General features: G+C 36.0%; 1 protein-coding gene across 1 annotated transcript; it reads right to left on the bottom strand.

Moving 5' to 3' along the window:
- Positions 1 to 147: 147 nt before the first annotated feature.
- LOC117619112 (protein transport protein SEC23) lies at positions 148 to 8,095 on the bottom strand. Its single transcript, XM_034348962.1, has 11 exons — positions 7,005 to 8,095; positions 5,837 to 5,998; positions 4,900 to 5,042; positions 3,787 to 3,862; positions 3,534 to 3,709; positions 3,354 to 3,435; positions 2,829 to 2,906; positions 2,136 to 2,297; positions 1,770 to 2,033; positions 910 to 1,014; positions 148 to 451 (listed from the first exon to the last, which is right to left on the bottom strand). Exons 1-11 carry the CDS (start codon positions 7,899 to 7,901, stop codon positions 311 to 313), a joined length of 2,286 nt encoding a protein of 761 aa, XP_034204853.1. The 5' UTR covers positions 7,902 to 8,095; the 3' UTR covers positions 148 to 310.
- Positions 8,096 to 19,932: the final 11,837 nt, after the last annotated feature.

The raw sequence follows: 19,932 nt of genomic DNA, 5'->3' as shown, positions 1-19,932 counted from the left end.
TCTAAGTGCAGTACCTGATCAAAATCTGGACAACGTTACTGATCAAAATCATAAAGAATACAGTCAATTTCGTGGCATAGCCTGCGAGCCTATTGATAATTGTTTATGAGCTAGGTATTCCAACCAATGGTTAGCTAAATATTCTAATTTGATCAATCGATATATTTATTGTCAATATAGAAGCATGACAAGCTTTTGTATACCATATATAGAGCCCAAACCATATCAAAATTTGAATTGAATCGTATGCATTACTGTACAAGAAATTGAAAAACAAATGATACAAAACTGCAGGATACCCTCTTGTACATTATTGAACTGCTAATCTCTGGAGATGATCCAAGAAGACTTCAAAACCAACATCATCTGTAAAGATAACATCCCCTCCTGGAAGTGGAGCTTCATTGTTATAAGTAGCAGAAGGATTCAACTTTGCCAAAAGAAAACGGGCCTGCATAAAGGAACGGGATTAGTGACGATAAACTCTACACACCGCATAACAAATACCCCAGAGTAGTGTATCAAGTGAAACACAAGTTTGCAATTATTTTCCTAAGACTTGTGCCGTAACAAGCAAAATTGACAATAGATTCAAACCAAGAATACCCTAGAGTAGCGTATCAAGAGTATCGGTGCCAGAAATTGAATTCTTATTGTTACATAAATCATCAAAGATAAATAAGCAGCTCATAAGAAAATAACAAGATGACAATGAAGGGCCCACTAATATGTTAGAGACTAACTGTAATGCCACAATTAACTTCCATCACTATTTGAGGGCCCAACCAAACCATCAGGGATTTAATTGAGGGGAGAGGAATAAAAGAAAGGTCAGCGTTTGTACCAGAAATACAGGTTTTTAGGTTTAACATCCAATAGATTGATACTACAAGACAACATCAGAATTACCTGAGAACCATGCTGATCACAAATCACCAGGCGAGGTACTGGAAATCTTTCCTTGATAATTTGATCTCCATCATCACGAGGAGCTTGTAGCAATTGAGCAAATGCCTGCAACCACAGATTTGTTTTAGTGGACTTGTAATATTTTTGAAGTAAAAATATATATTTGTTTGAAGTAAAAATAAACAGAACAAAACAGAACTGAATCTGACAGACTTGCAAACCACCATTATATGGGATAAGAGCAACAAAATATATTACCCTTGAACATATAGACCTTATTCATGGAGGCATTTAAAATGGGAAACGGTCACCCAACTAAAACTAAAAATTATTTAAGGTATATGGGTGCAAGGACAACAGACACACCATCAAGCCAAATATGAGTTAGTTATGAGACTAGGCAATACCGCATTTTCTAAGATAGTTTTAATTTCTTTTACCCCCCATAAAATATGCAACAAATATAGTTCTACACAATTAAGTGGTAATATTTCAAAGGAAGTTAAACATTTATTACAAGACTGCATATATCTTAAAATAATCAAGAGGTTAAAGTGCTAACACGTGTGTATACAGACAATCAACTATCTGAAAGCAGGGTCATCTCTAACCCAAGGGAGTAGCTTCAGTAACCAATTGTAACGCTAAACTATGTTATAATCAAGTACATGTCTATAAAAAATTGAAGTGGGTCAGGAATTTTGCAAAGAGAACCAAGGCATCTAAATCTTTGACTAGCTGGATGTTTATATCATGCAATGATAAAGGATTCGCTTGTTTTAGACTTGAAACATAGATCCAAGCCAAAGACATGCTGTTTACATCAAATTTACTTCAAGTCGATGACAGCAAAAGATTACCTGATGTTCAGGCAGATCCTGATACCCTGCTTTTCGCCATTGAGCAATAGTTGAACCATGAAAAATAACAACAGTAAAGTAGGCGTCTAAGAGCAGAATCCTGTCTGCCGCAATGGCAGCAACGTCAAGAAGTGCTGGTTCTGGGCCTGAATGAAATGAATATGAAATCAATGAAGGCTGAATCATCACAACTGAATTGGCAACATTTTCTCGGTTTAGGATCATTCTGAAGTATGCGGTTTCATCTGGGCTGTTGTTAAAAACCTGTAACACAATTTCAACTGACTTTATTCACAAGAACTATACAATAGCATAATAAAGTGAAGAACTTTAGAAGAAACAAGAAATAAATATGGACCTATATACCTGGACAAACTGAGAACGTCGTAAATGAAACATAAATTGAGGGAAGATTGAAAACCGTGGAGATAAGCTGAAAGAAGATGGACTGTCCTTTTGGTAATCTCCAAACCGAGCACACATACGTATCAATGATTTATCCAGCCATCTTATAGGGTCAAACTCTGCCTGGATACCCACCAATGGCAATATTTCATGAAATGGCACAAGATTTGTGCATATTCAAGTCATATTTTAAAAAATACAATATATGATACAAAAATCTAGAGTGACGAAAATCACTTCTCATGACAGCAATTCAAATATATTGACTAAAAGGATAAGATTTTTTTTGCAATTTCACCACATCAAATATGTAAATGCAAATCTAGTAGTGACGCTTGTCTCCGCTCATTTCCTTTGCCAGTCACCTTGTCGCATTAGATTTTGGAGCACAACAATCTCAAAAGCTCAAATGGAAAAGATCACTTAAAAAATAAAATTAGCATATGATGTATTTGTTCTTTTAAGTTCCTGTATACAGCATCCTTTACAAGAGAATGAGGATCATTCAGTGAATAGTAGATATAGAGCAATTGGCCATATCAACTTCACATGGAAAATTTATATTGCCATAAGTCATCAGCACAATCTAAAACTTTAGGTTTCAAGACCTGAGATTAAGTTCATAAAATAAAAGCATGTAGTATTAAAGATTACCTCAGTTTCCATTTTGAAAGAAACTAGACGTGCCATGACAACAGCAGCTGCTTCTTGGTCAAATCCAGCAATCAAGTCCTAAAGTATATGGTAGTTTCAGATTACAATTTTTTTTATAAAAAGAATGGATAGTAGAGGAAAGTAAAACGAAATTCATGAAGCTGAAATAACTAGTATATAATCCCACATAGCATCAGTACCAATTCAAATGCATACAAAAATAATAACTCACACTCATAATCACTAAAAATATAACCCTTAACCTTAAGCAATGAAATTTTAGGTGCCAAAATGTGCAAATGAGAAATTACCAATTCAATAATTTAAACGAGAGAGAGAGAGAGAGAGAGAGAGAGAGAGCTGAGATACATATGTATATATAGCAAGAAGTCAATATCCGCTATCAAAAATATCTTCATTAAAACTGATACAATATTAGGTTTGAAGTGCTAAATTAATAGTCCCTTTGCAAGAAAAATAAATAATGCAGCATATATTGAGGACAGGCTGAACAGAAAAACTTGCCTGTAGGCTTCCAGGTCCAGCAACCCATCTCCTCGAAAGGGTCGTAACACGAAGTCTCATTTGACCACTACTATGCTGATAACTGAAGAAAAATATCTGTAATCAGTAAAGATATTTTTTTTCAATCCTACGCACAACACAAAAAGAATTACTTAGAATCTGAGAGCATGGAGTTCATACTAAGTTAGAAATTGGAAGTAAAACTGATTGCTAGTGGGCTGAACAGTGGCATCTGGGATTTCCTTCTTAACAATTTCAAATATTAGACATAAAGATGTCGCTTTGTCAAGGCCACACATCTTCCATGCACTTGTACTCCCCTGACCAACAACTGTGTCGGAGGACAAAGGACCTTTCTGCACAAGGCAACCAGTGTAAAGGTTAAAAAACACAACCAGCTCAAAAGAGATCATTGAAATGCTGTTGATTATACCTTTTCAAGAGATGCACAAGGACCAATAATGCCCTGAACTTTGACATCTTTTGAGCAGTTTATCTCAAATATACCGCTGCAAACAAGATCAAAAACCAGAATTCAACTAACATTTGTCACAAGTTTAAACATCTGCATTGTAACATACACAGAAACGAGAAAAATTAAATTCATTGTTACGTCCACTGGCAATCTGGCACAGTATAAGACTGCTCTTCTAAGGAGCATTATATGAAAACTTACTGGAGTTGATGTCGTGACATCAAGCATTTTGCTATAACTTAAACTATATTTTCTTTTCAGAGCCATAAAAGCATTAAACTTTGCCATAAATAATAGGAAAAAAAGCTAAAATGAAAAGGCAATTCTTACACACCTAAATTCATTGATCTGAAACTATGTTCAACAAGAAAGTCATCACGAGACCAGAAAGTATCTAATAAAATAGCATCTGTACCACCAGTATCTAGTGGTATATAAACAATGCAAGTTATTAATGCAAAAACAAATAGCCAATTTAAGGCAACTATGCAAGATAATGTAAGGTGAAAAAAGACATTATGGTGTAAGGCATATACATATCTCAAATATACATTCTAAGAAAACAAAGGTACAAAAAAACCCTCACAAAAATTCAATGAAAAAATAAATAAATTTATTGTCTAGAAGTTTTTTAGAAACAGCAAAAAGCATTTTGGGAATATTTAGGCCCCAATTGGAGTTCTGAAGAGTTGTAATATGCATGCCCTGCCTTTTTGTATCAAAGTGCTTCTTCCAAGTCAGGAACAGCCTTTACTCTAATCATATAAGACTTGTTCTTCTGACCTCGTTTGAACTAAAGCCCTTGTTTTCTTCTTTTATCCCTCTTTTTTTGTGAATAAAACAGACTTACTTATAAAAAGAGGGTTACAAGCAAGAAGAGTTCATTTTCAATTTTCACAAATAACAAACATCAAGTATATGTAGTAAGAAAGCTAAAGTATAATACAAACACAAACATTGACACCAAAAAAACCATTACATAATTTTCTAAAACTACTAGAAAAAATTCATAATGAAATTTGAAAATGAACAAGTGCAATTTTCCATTTTGGGATTACCCAAGAAACGTACTTTGATGACAAACCAAGCTCATAATCACCCAACTGGAAAACCCGTTTAAGTGAGTCCTTAAACACCGAATGGCCAAAACTTTCGGCAAGCACAACTAGTCCTCCAGTTCTTTCAACTGCAATTTTAATTTCTGCAATCCCCACCTGAAAGAGAAAACAACATGCAAAAGAAACATGAAATACTTTTAGACCAACATAAAACACCAACAAATAAGACCCCTGAATTTAATCTGTAGAACCCAAGCCGACAAGCTCAAGAAGCTCAATAAATTATTTAACTTAGTGATGTAGGACACGGCTGAATTTTAGATTTAGGTAGTTTAGCGGAAGCGAAAACAATGGGAAACAGAAAATAGAACAAAAGGGATAGGTCTGGAATCTCTCCAGGGGTTTGGCTTCACACCAAGTAGTCTCCAATCTCTGGAAAGTAAACTTTTTCTTAATATCTCAACAACTCAACCCCATAATAAATTACATAGACTGGGTATTTATAATAATCTAACCCTAGGGTGAAAAGAAAAATTAAACTTATTCTAGGAAAGAAATCCTAATCCAAATAAAATAGGAAACTTAGAAATCCTACTGAAATCTGGAAAAACTGAAAATCCTAATGAAATCTGGAAAACTTAGAGAACCTAGGAACTAACAAATAAATTAGGAAACTAATTAATAATTCCCTCTTCCATCTCTTTCGTTTGTAAACCCTAATGGGTTTGACAAAGATGTCCTCATCGCTTAGGACTAGTCTTCATTGCATAACATCCTTCCCCTTCATATCAATGAACAAGAACATATTATCCATCCCCATCCCTAAAAGATTTTTATTTTTATTTTTAAAGGACATAACTTGACATCCTATGTACATTAAAGAAGTCAGTTATAAATTACTGTATTTCAAAAAGATATATAACAGGCAAAAGCAAAAACTTTAAAATAACCTGGTCAAGGGCACAAGCAAAAAGATCAAGAACATGTCCTTGATGTACAAGCTGCTTTGAAAGTCCCTCATAGAACTTCACGGCTTTATGAAAATGTGGGGCAGAATCTTTATCCAGGTCCTTGTGAGAACGAATTGGTTCAGATAGGTTTTTCGACACAATCTACAAAAGATACACAGTGAAAACTCAGTATAATATAGATAACTACTAAATTGTTTCATGGAACCAATAATTTCTTAAAGAGGTAAGTATAATTGTCACAATGCTATTGTAAAGGAAACATCAAGTGCTACATGGTTAGCTACCTAATAATTACCACCATCTCAACCTGTTAAATTAAATTTTGAAGAAAAAATAAATTTAATCAAGAAACTCCTAAAACAAGGCATATAGATGCGGCATCCTAAAGATGATGACATTCTCAACAGTCATGGTGGCGGCATACTAGACAAAGGTCCAACTATCACATGGTACTGTTAGACCATATCCATGGAAGGAAGGTGAGAGGTGAGCAGTTGGGAAATGTAGGTCAAGGTAGTTCGCCTTGTAATCAAGCACGGAAAATTCACTAAGAGGGTTATATGTCCTTTGCCCCACCTCATTTTTTCAGGAAAACCATTTGCATAAGCCAAAATGTGATAGCAAACACGTATTACCAAAAAGGCCTCACAAACTGTACGTTCCATTACTAAGCATTTTTAATGTATGTTGAGCAAAGCAACCATTTACATAAGCAATAATGTTAGAAAACATGTATTACCGAAAAGGCATCACAAACTGCCAATGTTCAATTACTGCATTTGCTGATTTTTTTTCCCTTCCTCTAATCACTTTTTTGCAAAGACCCCTATAACTAATGCAGTAATTAAAGGACCCAAAAAGCAAAACAATACACAATGTATGCAAAAAAAGATTCCGTACTCATGACTTCTTGTGATCCCAATTAGCAGGAAAGTTGCCTAAAGAAGTTCCTTAGGAAGCAAGCCATAGGAAATGGACCACAAGCTTCCAACCAACCATCAACCATGCATACCACACCAAAATTCTCTACCTAATAAGTTTTGATAAACCCATTAATGCTTACTAACAATGATCTTTGTAGCAAAAAGCATAACGAGACTATATCTCAAGTTTCAAAGCCAACAAAAAAATGGGTAAGAATCCTTACAGCACCCTGGCCTTCCGTGGAGGGCCCACCAATAAACGCCATAATCCGGGCCCCAGAACCCGGCACACAAGCTCCCAACAAGCTGCCAGCCACGCTAAGCGCAGTGCTGGTGCACCGGGCAGCCCGCTGATCAGCCGGTACAGGCCAAGGGTCCTTCTGCAACTCCTCCAACACCGAATTAAGCGCAAACTCACAATCCGACGCCGGCAATAAAAACCGGGCAATGCTCTCGGTGCTCAGCCCGTCCCGAGGTCCAGCAATTACCCCAGTAGTCGGCCTGGGTTTCTTGAGAAAAAAACTCATCTGTTCAAGCAGCTGGTCCTTGTTGACTTCCTTCGATCCTTTGAAGATGTAAGTCTTGGGAACACTGGAGAAACCCAATTCGTGGACATGTACGAAGGTCCCAAAAGTGATGAGACCCACAAGAGAGTGATCCGGAAGAAGACCCAGAGCTTGGGAAAGAGCGGACTTGAGAAACGACAGCTCCTCCTCGATCATACACGTGTCGACGACGAAAATGAAGACCGGAGGCGTGGTGGGTTTCTCGAGCGACGAGTCGTATTCGATGGTGGTGTACTGGGGGAAGAGCTCCGCGGGGAGGTTTTCGTCGGATATGGAGGCGTAGTGGGGAGGGAAGTGGTTGCGGGTGAAGCAGAAGGGGCAGATCCAGATCTTGGCGGCGTAATCGACGGTGGAGAATGGGTTGAGGACGGAGCGGCAGGTGCGGCAGCGGAGCGGGGCGTAGGGGAGGACGGGCATGGAGGGGAAGGGCTTGATCGGAGTGTAGATGGCGGAGACTGGGACTACGCTGTTTGTGGACTCTTGCTTTGTGCCTGGAATCACATTCCATGGCATTCGAACGCCGTCTTGGGATTCAAGGTCCAGGAATTCGCTCATTTTCTCTGTTTGTTTTTTTGTTTCTGAGACTGGCGAGGCCAATAGAGAAGAATTTCCGTGCAGGGAGAGAGCTCTGAGAGTCAGAGTGTGTTGTTGCCAGGGGAAGAGAGAGAGAGAGAGAGAGAGAGAGAGAGAGAGACTGAGAGGGGGATGGTGAAGGAATGGGCCAATGTTAAAATAATGGGCCAATGTCCAAGAATGAAGCCCATTGGTCTATTTTGGACTCCATAATCCCATTCGAACCCAATTGAATTTTAAAGAAATTTGCATAAATAACACTTACCCACTCGAATCCAATTAGGGTTCGTTTGGGAGTGCTTCTTTCCGATACAAAAAAGTAGTTTATTGTTTGTATATCACATTTTAAAGTACTTTTACACTACATAAAAAACGCTTTTGATATTTTGTTGAGTGTTTGGCTGACACAATAAAAGGTTACCTTGAGTCTTCTTTTCTGTTCTCATCTTTTTCTCTTGAGTCTTTTAGGTTGACATCTGGTTCAATGTATTTGTGTTGTGTCAATTTTTCTTAATAAAGTTTTGTTTCTTGTGAACTAAGGATAAAATATAAAATTGAGGAACATAATACGTTTTCCACAAGCTGGAAGTCGGCTTCAGGCATATATGCTGCTGTTATCTTCCTTTGTTGGTTCATTGTGTAGCGTGAAATTTTATACTTTCATTTGTCTTTTCATGTTGAATATATATACTGTTCTTCCAGTGTTCGAGAAATTTTTTCAAATTAATATTGGAAAGGGCATTCAATTTTACTAAAATTTAAAGTTCTGTATACAAAATTCAAAATTTTACAACTGATTAAATCCATGTTTTCCATTTCAGAGTGTCTCTCCATAGCTTATGTGAACGCACTGGATTTAAGTAATAGGAGAGAAAAAGAGAGAGAGAGAGAGAGAGAGAGAGAGAGGAAAGAAAGAAAGGGTATTTTGGAATTTAAAAACATAAAATATGGGTATTTTCGACATTTTAAAAGTTACATTAAATGAGTCAAGTGCTTCCCGTGTTTTTGTCCTGTATCGCTTTTAAGAAGAAGCACATCTCAAGTGCTTCTTCCAAAACCACTCCAAGTGCTTTTAGATCTTACCCAAAGCACTTTTGCAATTTTTGCTAAACACCATTTTTAAAAGACAGAAGTGCTTTCACCCATTTTAGAAGCGTTTTTCGCTGCTCTAAATGCACTCCCAAACGAGCCCTAAATTTTAAGAAAATGTACATAAATAACACATAGACTAAGGTGAGGTGTGTACATTTACCACCCATAAATCAAATTTAGTTATTTACCACCCAATAAATGAAATTAGAACTGAGGGGTTGAGGTGTAATTGTTAAGTACTTGTAGGGAAATAGGTAATGTGTATTTATGTATCAAAGCTTAAATTTAGTTAGTTTGATTATTAGGATATGATAGTTGTCCTAGGTTATGCAATGAGATTCATATAATTTAATTTACTGCACTAGACAATTGAAAGACGTTAAATGACAATTGTTATTTTTAAAATGGAATTGGCAGTTCCTCAAAAGTATATATCAAATCGACTTTATCTAAATCAAAGTGGGTGTGGAGATAGTGAACAAGAACGTTAAATAAAATGGAACTAGAAAAATAGTCTTTTATTATGTATAAGCAAAATAAAGTTAGAGAAAAATACATGACATTAACACTATAGTTGTAAACTTGTGAATGAAATTGTAAGATTAATTGTATGAAATATCGTTGTAGGCATGGGTACTGAAATTACTGGTGAGGGGATGGTAGCACTAATGCTAGTTGTCACTATGTTACCCCACATGGTAGCTAAATTAAGCGTTTATTACCAGCCAGATTTCAAACCCTAGAATATTGAATTTGTTGTCGTTGTTCCACAACAAAGCAACGTGTCAGTACTTTTAACCTATACTGAGGCTATATGTTTCTAAACAAGTTCGTAATCGTGCGTTGTGTTTCTTGTTTTATATTCTCAGGGGAGACTGTGTGTTGTTTGCTTTGAAATTCATTAAGTTTGTGAGCAAGGAGCTACCGTTAACGGATTGCAATGCTGGAAACATAGAATTTTTCAAGATTAAGCTTGCAGCCATGTTGTTAGAGGTCATGTTTATGTGTAGTTTTTAACTGATATGGAATTTATATGTTTGAACTAGTTTTGGATGATTATATGGAATTGCTTGGTTTGGACAATCTCTTATACGTGTTGATGCTTGTATATGGATTTTTTAGGAATTATACTCATGAAGATGTCAATTGACAAAGAAATATTGTTAGAACTGCATGCCAAAATACATTGCAACATAGGAGTTTATAAATAGAAATTACTAACTGCATCTAACAAAGGCACACTTTTATGACATTCCTTGACATTGTGGACTAATAGTTTATAAGTACAGATTTCTGATTCCATAACCAACTCAAATGTGTATTAAAGTTCAAAAAGTTTATGTCAAATGGTTACAACTTTGTTTCATATGAGTTCAATGACGCTTCTTTTTTTGAAATTCGGGTGGACCAAGATCATTGAAAGGATCTAAATCGACATTAGTGTCTACTTGGGTTCTTGAATTAGCGTCCTTGTGCCATCATCTTACGAAGATCCAACACTTAAAGGTTCCAATGTATCAGTCTCGTCTCCGTCGATGGTGAATCCATCATTGTGAATCTTATTTTCACTTGCTATTGCTCTATTTACGGTGCGAGACGGTTGTGCGCAATATGTGGATTCATTACTCCTCTTGAAATGTATTTCCTATAGCGAATAATCCGTAACACAAAGGTTCAAATTTTATACGTAAAACCCTTGTTATTTTGCAATGTTGCACAGTTGAGCATCTAGACTTCGCGTTCAATGTCCATGTCATCCTTGTCCTCTATATGCTATCGACCCTCCTACAAAAAACGCAATTACCTTTAGAGGATTGACAACGGAAGATGTTAGTGACATGTATTTCAAACTTATGTTTGTCATTCTCAACCTCTTGATTTTAGTCCTGGCTTCTTCGCACTTGTCGTGTAGAAGTGACGTCAATCCCCAATAATTTTCAACATTTCAGCTGTGGTTTCGACTTTTACCCGTTAGTCATGCAAAAGCTCGATATTATATGGGTATTATCGTTTAACTAACGTGCTTATACAACATCTTGTTTTCATATTACGATTACAGCAAATGAATTACATAAACTACATTTGATAATTGAATTTCATAGGGAATTTGTTGACCCTGCGGGATCTTGAGAATGTCAAACTTAAACTTTGGTTCCAACCCAATAAAATTTATTGTTCATCATGGCACTATGACCTCATCCGCAACGACACCCCATAGGCAAGATGGCCGGGTCATATATAAATTCAACGTTTTGATATATATATATATATATATATATAATGATAATTAACATATTAATGAGGGTCTGTGTTACTAGTTGTTGGGTAATCCTTGTATTTTATAAGTTTATGAATGAATATTGAATAGTTGTCGAAGAGTAAGTACTTCTTCGCTGGTAAAAGGTTGGACCAATACTGTCTTTCAGGTAATTCGACAAAAGGTTGTCATTCGTCCCCAAGACATCTGATTGATCTAATACAAAAAATAAATAAATAAATGAACAAGAACTTCCTATAAATATTCAATGGAAGATTCAAATTGAATGGAAATTATCTGGTAGTGCATAAGGTACCTCAACGTATCCGTAAAAGCATGTACACTATGAGTGTGTCTCAGGACCCATCTTTTCCAAAGAGAACGGATTACACATGGCAATATTTGTCAATTCCCTCATCATGAGGCAGTTGTCGGAGATTTCAAGTAATCTGAAGCCCACACTTAAACAACAATTCAAACCAATAAGTTGAATAATTCGAATTGATAAATGATTTATACAGCCTTAAATATCAAGCAACCAACTAATTCACCTCCCAAGAGCACAAATAGTTGTTAATGCTCCTGTTTTTTCTCCATAAACTGCATCCACATTGTGATACGATGTTGCTAAAGCTGCCCCCCAATTGTAGTCCTCAACTAGGTCAACGTGGGCATGTACGAAAAGTAAACCTTTCTGCTCTTGTTATTAAATAAAATGGTTCCTACCAAAGTTACAATGAATATCTGAGTCAGTTGATCAATATAAATGGTTTCCTCTATTCGCTATAGATATCTCATTGTTTATCAATTTTTTCAACCTGACTATGAGCTTGTATAATGCTTAGTTATTCATGAGTCACCTATTTCTTCATAGTTTCTTCTATGAGATTGACAATGGTATGCAAAAGCTACTGAAAAATTGAAAGATTTGATTTTACTCTCAAATTTGGCAAAAGCTACTGAAAAATCGCAGTAAATATGTCATCTCAAACAGCACGTGGAGCTTGTTCTAAAAAAAAAGGAGCATGTGAAGTTGCTCCTCAGAAGGACTTACTCTCACATTTAATTAACCCGAAAGGGCCAACTGTTGAAGGACCAAAAACTGTTGCTAAGAGAAAGAAACAAGGGCTTGAAGAAATGAAAGGTATTGCTAAAGTTCACTCATTAATGTGATTAGTTTACCCAGTCTTTGTAAAAAAGAGAAACCTTCTGGTACTTTGCTTTATTTTTCTTAAAACTGAGGGAATGTTTCATGGAAAACTTATATGTAATATGTACATTTGGTTTGTGCATAGTAGACTTAAATGTCAATGTGATGTATGTTCATTTGAATCTTGACTATGAGCTTGTATAATGCTTAGTTATTCCTCAGTCACCTATTTCTTCATAGTTTCTTCTATAAGATTGACAATGCATTATGCAAAAAAAAGTCAATTTATCTATCATTTTCAATATGCAATAGGGGAAGACAATTTTCCTCTACTCCCTAGATATCTCATTGTTTATCAATCTTTTTTGCAAGCTGAGTTTTGTTGATTAATACAAATGTCAAGTATTATTAGATGCTCAGTGACCTGTGTTTTGTGTTCCATGTTGAGAGTTAGATTGTATTGATGAAGTTTTCCATCTAATCGGATTGGTTTAGCCATACTTTTGTAGCAAAGGAAATATGTTGGAACTTGTGCTTTATTTTGTTAGCCATTGAGGGATTGTTCAGGTCTATTTGTATGTTTAGTTTGTGCATTTTAGACTTTGATATCAATGTGATGTGTGTTTGTTTGAAGCAAGCTGTTTAGATGTTCCTCATGTCACCTACTAGTGAATCTCCTATTGCTCGATTGAGCATGTTTGAGCATGTTTAACTATGCCAAATTAAGAAGGGGGCAATTTTACTCATTGCACATGGCAATATTTGTCAATTCCCTCACCATGCAATAGTTGTCGGATGCTTAAAGTACTCTGAAGCCCATACCTAAACAACAATTCAATGCAACAAGTTGAATAATTCAAATTGATAAATGAATCATACAACCTTAAATATTAAGCAACCAACTAACTCACCTCCCAATAGCGCCAATAGCTGCTGATGCTTCCCTTTTTTCCTCCATAAACCACATCCATATTACAGTACGATGTTGCTAAAAGTTGCCCCCCAATTGAAGTCCTCAACTTGTTCGATGTGGGCAAGTACGAAAGGTAAACCCTTCTGCTCTTGTCATTGAATAAAATGGTTCCCATCAAAGCTAGACTGAATACCCGAGTCAGTTGATCATATTCTTCATTTGTTGATGGTGTCCACTTATTGGAACTCTTATGAAAAGCCCTATAGTTTGCTCACTTTTGATCCAACTGTAGGAGTCGGTCGCCATATAGAGTCCTCAAGCATGAAAGACTATGTTTCAACTTCAGCCAAAGGATTTTTATACGTCACCGATCGTCCCCTCATATTGGACCAAGGTTATAAGATTTTGATACTTCAACCAAATGGAAATTGCATGTTATGAAAATGAATAAAAGGGTGTTAGTTGAGTAGTTATCACAATTAAATGGTTAAATAAGTTCATGGCATTTGTGACAAAGTTTTTGCATGATAACATTATATTGTAAATGTATTCATGTGTTACTATCCAAATCTGCTCACTTAGATTTTGTAATTCAAACTTCTTAACGTAGTTAGATAGGTTTAGTTCCGTGTCATAAAATTTTTCATCATGGCTTTTGAAATGTAACATAATCTTGATATGGTCAGAAGATGTGGCCACAACACCATGTGCGCTAATTGGTTAGAAAAACTGCCCCCCTTAAGTTCAGAATCGGGTTTAGGGTGCCAAATTGATGGCTTCATGAGGGTTCTTAAAAAAGGAAATCGAGATAGAAAAACTGTTGCATGGCCTTGTTGAACGGTGGTGGGACACAACACAAACTTTTCATTTTGATAACATTGGAGAGATGATGATGACGCCGAAGCACTTTAGTGCCATAACCGAAATCCGACTATATGGTAAACTTCTAAGGTATGACATTCACACCTACAAGGATGAAGCATGGTTGAAGAATCTATATGGGGACCAACTCCCACAGCTGGATTAGAAGTGAGCCAACTATAAGGCTCTTTATAAGAGCTCCAATGAGTGAACACCATCAACAAATGAAGAATATGATCAACTGACTCAGGTACTCATTATAGCTTTGGTGGGAATCATTTTATTCAATTCTTTGATTTTTGTAGAGAATTGTGGTGCTTGAACTCTATTCTTGTTATCGATTATATGTTCTTATTTCAGCTAAGCCCTTTTTCTATGTATTTTCAATATGTTTTGATGGAAAATTGTTCTATATGTTCTGTTTGGCTTGTTTTCTCACACGTTTTCAATTTTAGTCACAATTACACATTCGTAGTCATACATTTTTCCAGTATGTATGTCCCATTTATTCCTAGTTAGACATGAGATGGTACACTTGAACTCTGTTTCTTATTATTATGACTTTTTTTAGGGGAGTATAAAATTTATCCTGTCTTGTAACCTTGCCATCTTAGTCATTTTAGTTATCTACCCCCTATATGTCAATCTATGTAATTATTAATGAAATTGTTTGTTTTTCACAGAGAATATAGAGAACGAGAACAAGTGTGACATTTGTAGAGAGGGCTATTATAGCAATATAATAGCACTGGCCAAGCATTTCCGAAATGCTCATGACAAGTTCCTGTGTAATATTTGTTGCATGAGAGCCTTAGTCCCGAACTCATCGGTAAAGTTTCTTTATGTATACGTAAAGGTATGTTTGGCACAGTGTTTGCTCAGTCCTGACTAATAAACCAATCGATAATGCACCATTGAATATCGCAAAGCATGGCATGGCATGACAGGACAAGGCTCAAATAGCCTCACTTACGTTGAATATGGCAAGGCATGGCATGCTATGGGGTATCCTCCCAGTTTGTGTACTCCGAACACACTAAACATATAGTTTAGTGAAGACTTTGTCTAAACATGTACCCCAATGTACGCATCTTTAATAAGCAGGGCATCAATTTTTAGTTTTGATTTTCCGATTTGGTTTGGGATTTTCATTTTCTCACCTAGAGCAGTAATCTTCTTTCGTTTTATCACAGCGAATTAAGTCAAAAGGCACATAGAGTTTTAGTATTAGGCCACCAAAAAGCTCAGTAGGTTTAAACATTTTTATGCCAAAGCTCTAGTCATCAAGCACAAAAGACTATGTTTCAGCTTTAGTCACAGGATTTTCATCCGTCACCGATCATCCCTTCAACTAGGGCTTGTGGCGCCATAAATGAACTTTTCCCCACTGTTGTATTTAATGCATTCTTCAAATGTTTATTCTGACACTTCGTCAGACTTTTATCCCTCACCAGAGTGCTTTCTTTCGTTATCTAATTCTTCGTCGTCTCTAACGTGTGAGTATTTTTTTTTGGGGGGGGGGACTGCTCTAATGGAGGGAATTCGGAAGAGCTTAATATTAAGGTGCCCCATCTGTTTGTAGAATACTTTATTCAAAGTAGAATGAGTAGAACCCACTTTTATCATAAATATCAGAAGCCAAACCCTAGGGCAATTCATAGAGACACCTTGATACATAGTGAAATGGAGAACATAAGGGTTAGACCAAACTGGGGTTCGTTTGAAGTCCAGGATCAAATTGAGGACACTAAAGCTGAAGTGGAAGCTGACTACCAGATAGACTTCAATCCCTTTTCCTATGACCCAACCTCTATGCCACCTTTTATTTGACCAAGACCCGTTACTATCCAAATTAGTTTATTCGACCCCGTGCACAACATCCACAACTCAACGGGATGTACCAATGTAGAGAGCCGAACTTACTCTCACAAAGCCACATACTTTTCCACTTGAGAAGAACATGCATCCGATTGCAAAAGGGTGGGCCATTCAACATGACATATGTCCGAAGTTGTGGACTCCAACTCCCTTGCTAACCAAGCATCAGTAGTGCATGGGAGAGTGATTGATCCAACACTGCGACCCTTACACGGCGAGGGCAAGGGTTATACGTTCCCAACCTCACTCATTTTCATATGATCTAGAAGAGTCATATGTAATGGACTAGTGATATACATCCAATCTTGATCTGAGAGTAACCTAAAACTGCACCAATGTGCTAACAAGCCCAAACGTGCCTTCCGAACGTACGACTTGGGTAATCCAACAATTTTTCCTCTGACTTTGCCAATTATTTTAGTTGGCAAAACTTCAATCAGAGGAATATTTTGACCGCATTTTCTAGCACCTAGTCGAAAATGTGAAATATTCAGAAATTGCAACAATCAACCTTTAAAAAACTTTGTATAGTAATGTGGTGTTTTACCGCTCTTTATTGTTTGTTGGATAAATCCTTATTGCCCAAGGCTTTGTTGGCGTCACCTCTCTATTGTAGCAAAGCTTTAGGTCCAATAAAAACACAACAAGTTTCTACCATGAAAAGCTATATACGACTTTAGACTTAGATAAACAATTTAAATCTATTGGTATATACATAGACATGCGTTTTAGGTTTAGGCTAGGTGAGTAGAGAATTGAGTGAATGAAGAAGAACACTCATCATCCCCGTCCTCTATAAACACATCGTTACTCATTGCTTAAATTATAATCAACAACAAGAAGTCATAAACCAAATTGTAAGCCATAGTACAAATACTGATTTATCTTCTTCTCAGACATGGATTTGTTGAGCTTTGTTGCTTTTGTGCAGTCGGTGGAGGAAAAACAATTCCCCTTGTTCCGTTAGGGCGTAAGCGAGACGGCCGTTCACAAGTCAAAACACCGTTTGGAGTACATGGACCACTTAGACGTACAACCTTCATTTGACCATGTTTTATCAATTATTTCAATTGGGGAAAACTCTAGAAACTTGTTTTTACTACTTTTTCCGCATTCATTAAGAGTTGGGTAAGCGAATCATTTTTTAGTGTGAAGAATGAGTCAGCCATGAAATCTATGATATAGAATGAATTAACATTTATGATAAATTTTTACGAGCACCTTATCGGAAATTTGAAGGGATTCAGAAATTGCAATAATCAACCATAAAAATTAAAAAAAAAAAAAAATATAACCTTGATATAGTAATGTGGTATTTGACCACTCTTTTTTGTTTGTTGGATAAACCTTTGTTGCTTAATGTTCAATAATTTTTACAAGCATCTTACCGGAAATTTGAAAGGATTCACATATTGCAATAATCAACCATAAAAGAAACTTTGATATAGTAATGTGGTGTTTGACCATTCTTTTTTACTGCTTGGATAAAACCTTGATATAGCGTCACCAAGAGAAGTGATGCTGGCAAAGCCGTATGTTCAATAAGAACATGATAGGCGTTCATCCTGAAAAGCTACAAGAGGCTTTGGGCCTAGATAAACGGATTTTATATCTCTTGGTGATATGAAACGAATCTCTACACGGACATGGATGCGGTGTTTAGGGATTAGGCTGAGAATAGGTAAACAAAGAAAGAGGGTGAATGAAGAACATCCATCATCGTATTCCTATATAAACACACCTCATTGTTCATCGCTTTAAGTATAATGAACAACAAACAGTCCTAAGCCAAATCCTAATCCATAATATAATTAGCAATTTATCTTCTTCTCGCCAATAAGTAGTGGATCTACCATAACTAAGTCGCAACACCTCAAAGAGCAGCTAAGCAAGATGAGGTAAAACCAAACCCGCCTAGATATGTGGCAGAGACAATATATGTGCCAAAGGAATAGGATATCGACATAGGTCCACCAAAAACCGAAGAACACCGAGGATCTTATGGGATATGAGGTAAAATCTCCCGGATCTTAAGCTTTCTGTCAAGTAGGGATTTGCTTCTCAATCCAATTTTTGATAAATCTAAACCTTACTATAAGCTAAATTCATCAGTCTATAGGTTATAAAAATATTCAAATCAAATGTGAGTTCTTGATGGAGAATTTTCCTGGAACACTCAGATATATAATTTGTGTTCCAATCTCATCATTGTCCCTGTCACTTCAACTCTCTTTACATTTTAATTACACAACCTAGAACAAAATAAAGTTGGTTTGTTCAAACATGAATGTTAAACTCAATCGAATTGGCATGCTTGGGTGACTAACCTAACACAATTGTCATTGAAAAAAAGGTGTTTGACGTTTTGAAACTAAGTATTTTTGGTCCAAGTTGCTTTTAAATATATTTAAATTCATTATTTTTAATCCAAAAGTACTTAATAAAATACCTATAATCATTCTTCAACATAATATTATTTTTCACTAAAAAAATATTGAATCTTCAAGTTATTATACAATTGTCATTGAAACGAAGGTGATTGACGTTTTGAAATTATGGATTTTTGGTATAAATGTGATACTATATTAGAATGTACTTTCTCTTTTAAAAACGAAAACCTGACCTTGGAATGTATTCATAATTTTACATTAACTTTTTTTAGGTCATAGCTAATTAGGTTATGTAGAATTTGAAAAGGATTGGTGCTTAAAATAATAAATTATTTTCCATCATTACTAATGATTAGTCTAGCTATGAATTAGTCATTGTCTTGATAGTTGTATGAAAAATACCAGTTAGTCTTTTTTCTTTTTCCAAATAATACTTTTCTACTGATATATTACACTTGTACTTAGAACCACGAGACATTAATGTCAATAAATAAATAAATTATTACGAAAAAGTCACTTTTGGTCCTTGTAGTTTGGCACTTCAACTATTTTTGACCTTGTAGTTTCAATTCCGTTAATTTTGACCCTATAATTTCGTATTTGTAGCAATTCAAGGACAAGTTAGTATTCTTATCAATTTCTTTAATGGTGCAAGAAGCAATTTTGTCAACCCAAAATTCTTGAGCATAAAAGCTCGTCCGAAACTCCCCTAATTTCATATTAGGGCTTGAAATTGGTCATTTGGATTTAAGGTTCTTCAAAAAATTGGGATTAGTAGTTGAATTTCGAGTCCTAATATGAAATAGGGAGATTTCATACAAGCTTTTACGTTCAAGGATTTTGGGTTGACAAAATTGTCCATTGCATTGTTAAAGAAACTAACAAGAATACTAACAAGTCATTGAATTGTTACAAATATGAAACTACAATGGAAAAATTGACGGAATTGAAACTATAGGGTCAAAAGTGGTTGAAGTGCCAAACTACAGGAACCAAAAATGACTTTTGGCCTAAATTCTTTAATGTAGCATATATTTATGAAGCACCATTGTCTTTTGGATCAATTAAGTAAACCCCCTAAACTACAAGGGTCATTACAAACTCATCCCAACCTTTAAAGACCCATTTGATAGGGCTCGTCAATAGGCCGGGCAGGGCTAGCCCGACCCAAATTTAATCGGCTTGGGCCGAACCGGGCTTTAAAGAGGAGAGAGAAAATATCGGGCAGGGCCGGGCCTTTTTTTTAGAAAATTCAAAGCCCAAGTCTGACCCATGAGTCGGGCTTGAGAAAGCCTATCGGGCCGAGCCGGGCCTAAACGGGCCCTACTTTATTAAAAAAATATCATAAACTTAATCATAAGGGCATTTTAGTCTAAACTTGAGATTAAACTCACTTAATTCCAATATTTTCACATCAAACCAAATTCATAAAACACCCAATAAAGTCATACAACTTATAAGATTTTCCACAA

This window comes from Prunus dulcis, chromosome 2 (assembly GCF_902201215.1).
Source record: "Prunus dulcis chromosome 2, ALMONDv2, whole genome shotgun sequence".
Lineage (NCBI taxonomy): Eukaryota > Viridiplantae > Streptophyta > Magnoliopsida > Rosales > Rosaceae > Prunus > Prunus dulcis.
The sequence above is the reverse complement of the archived record's forward strand: the minus strand, read 5'-3'. Positions and strand labels throughout refer to the sequence as shown.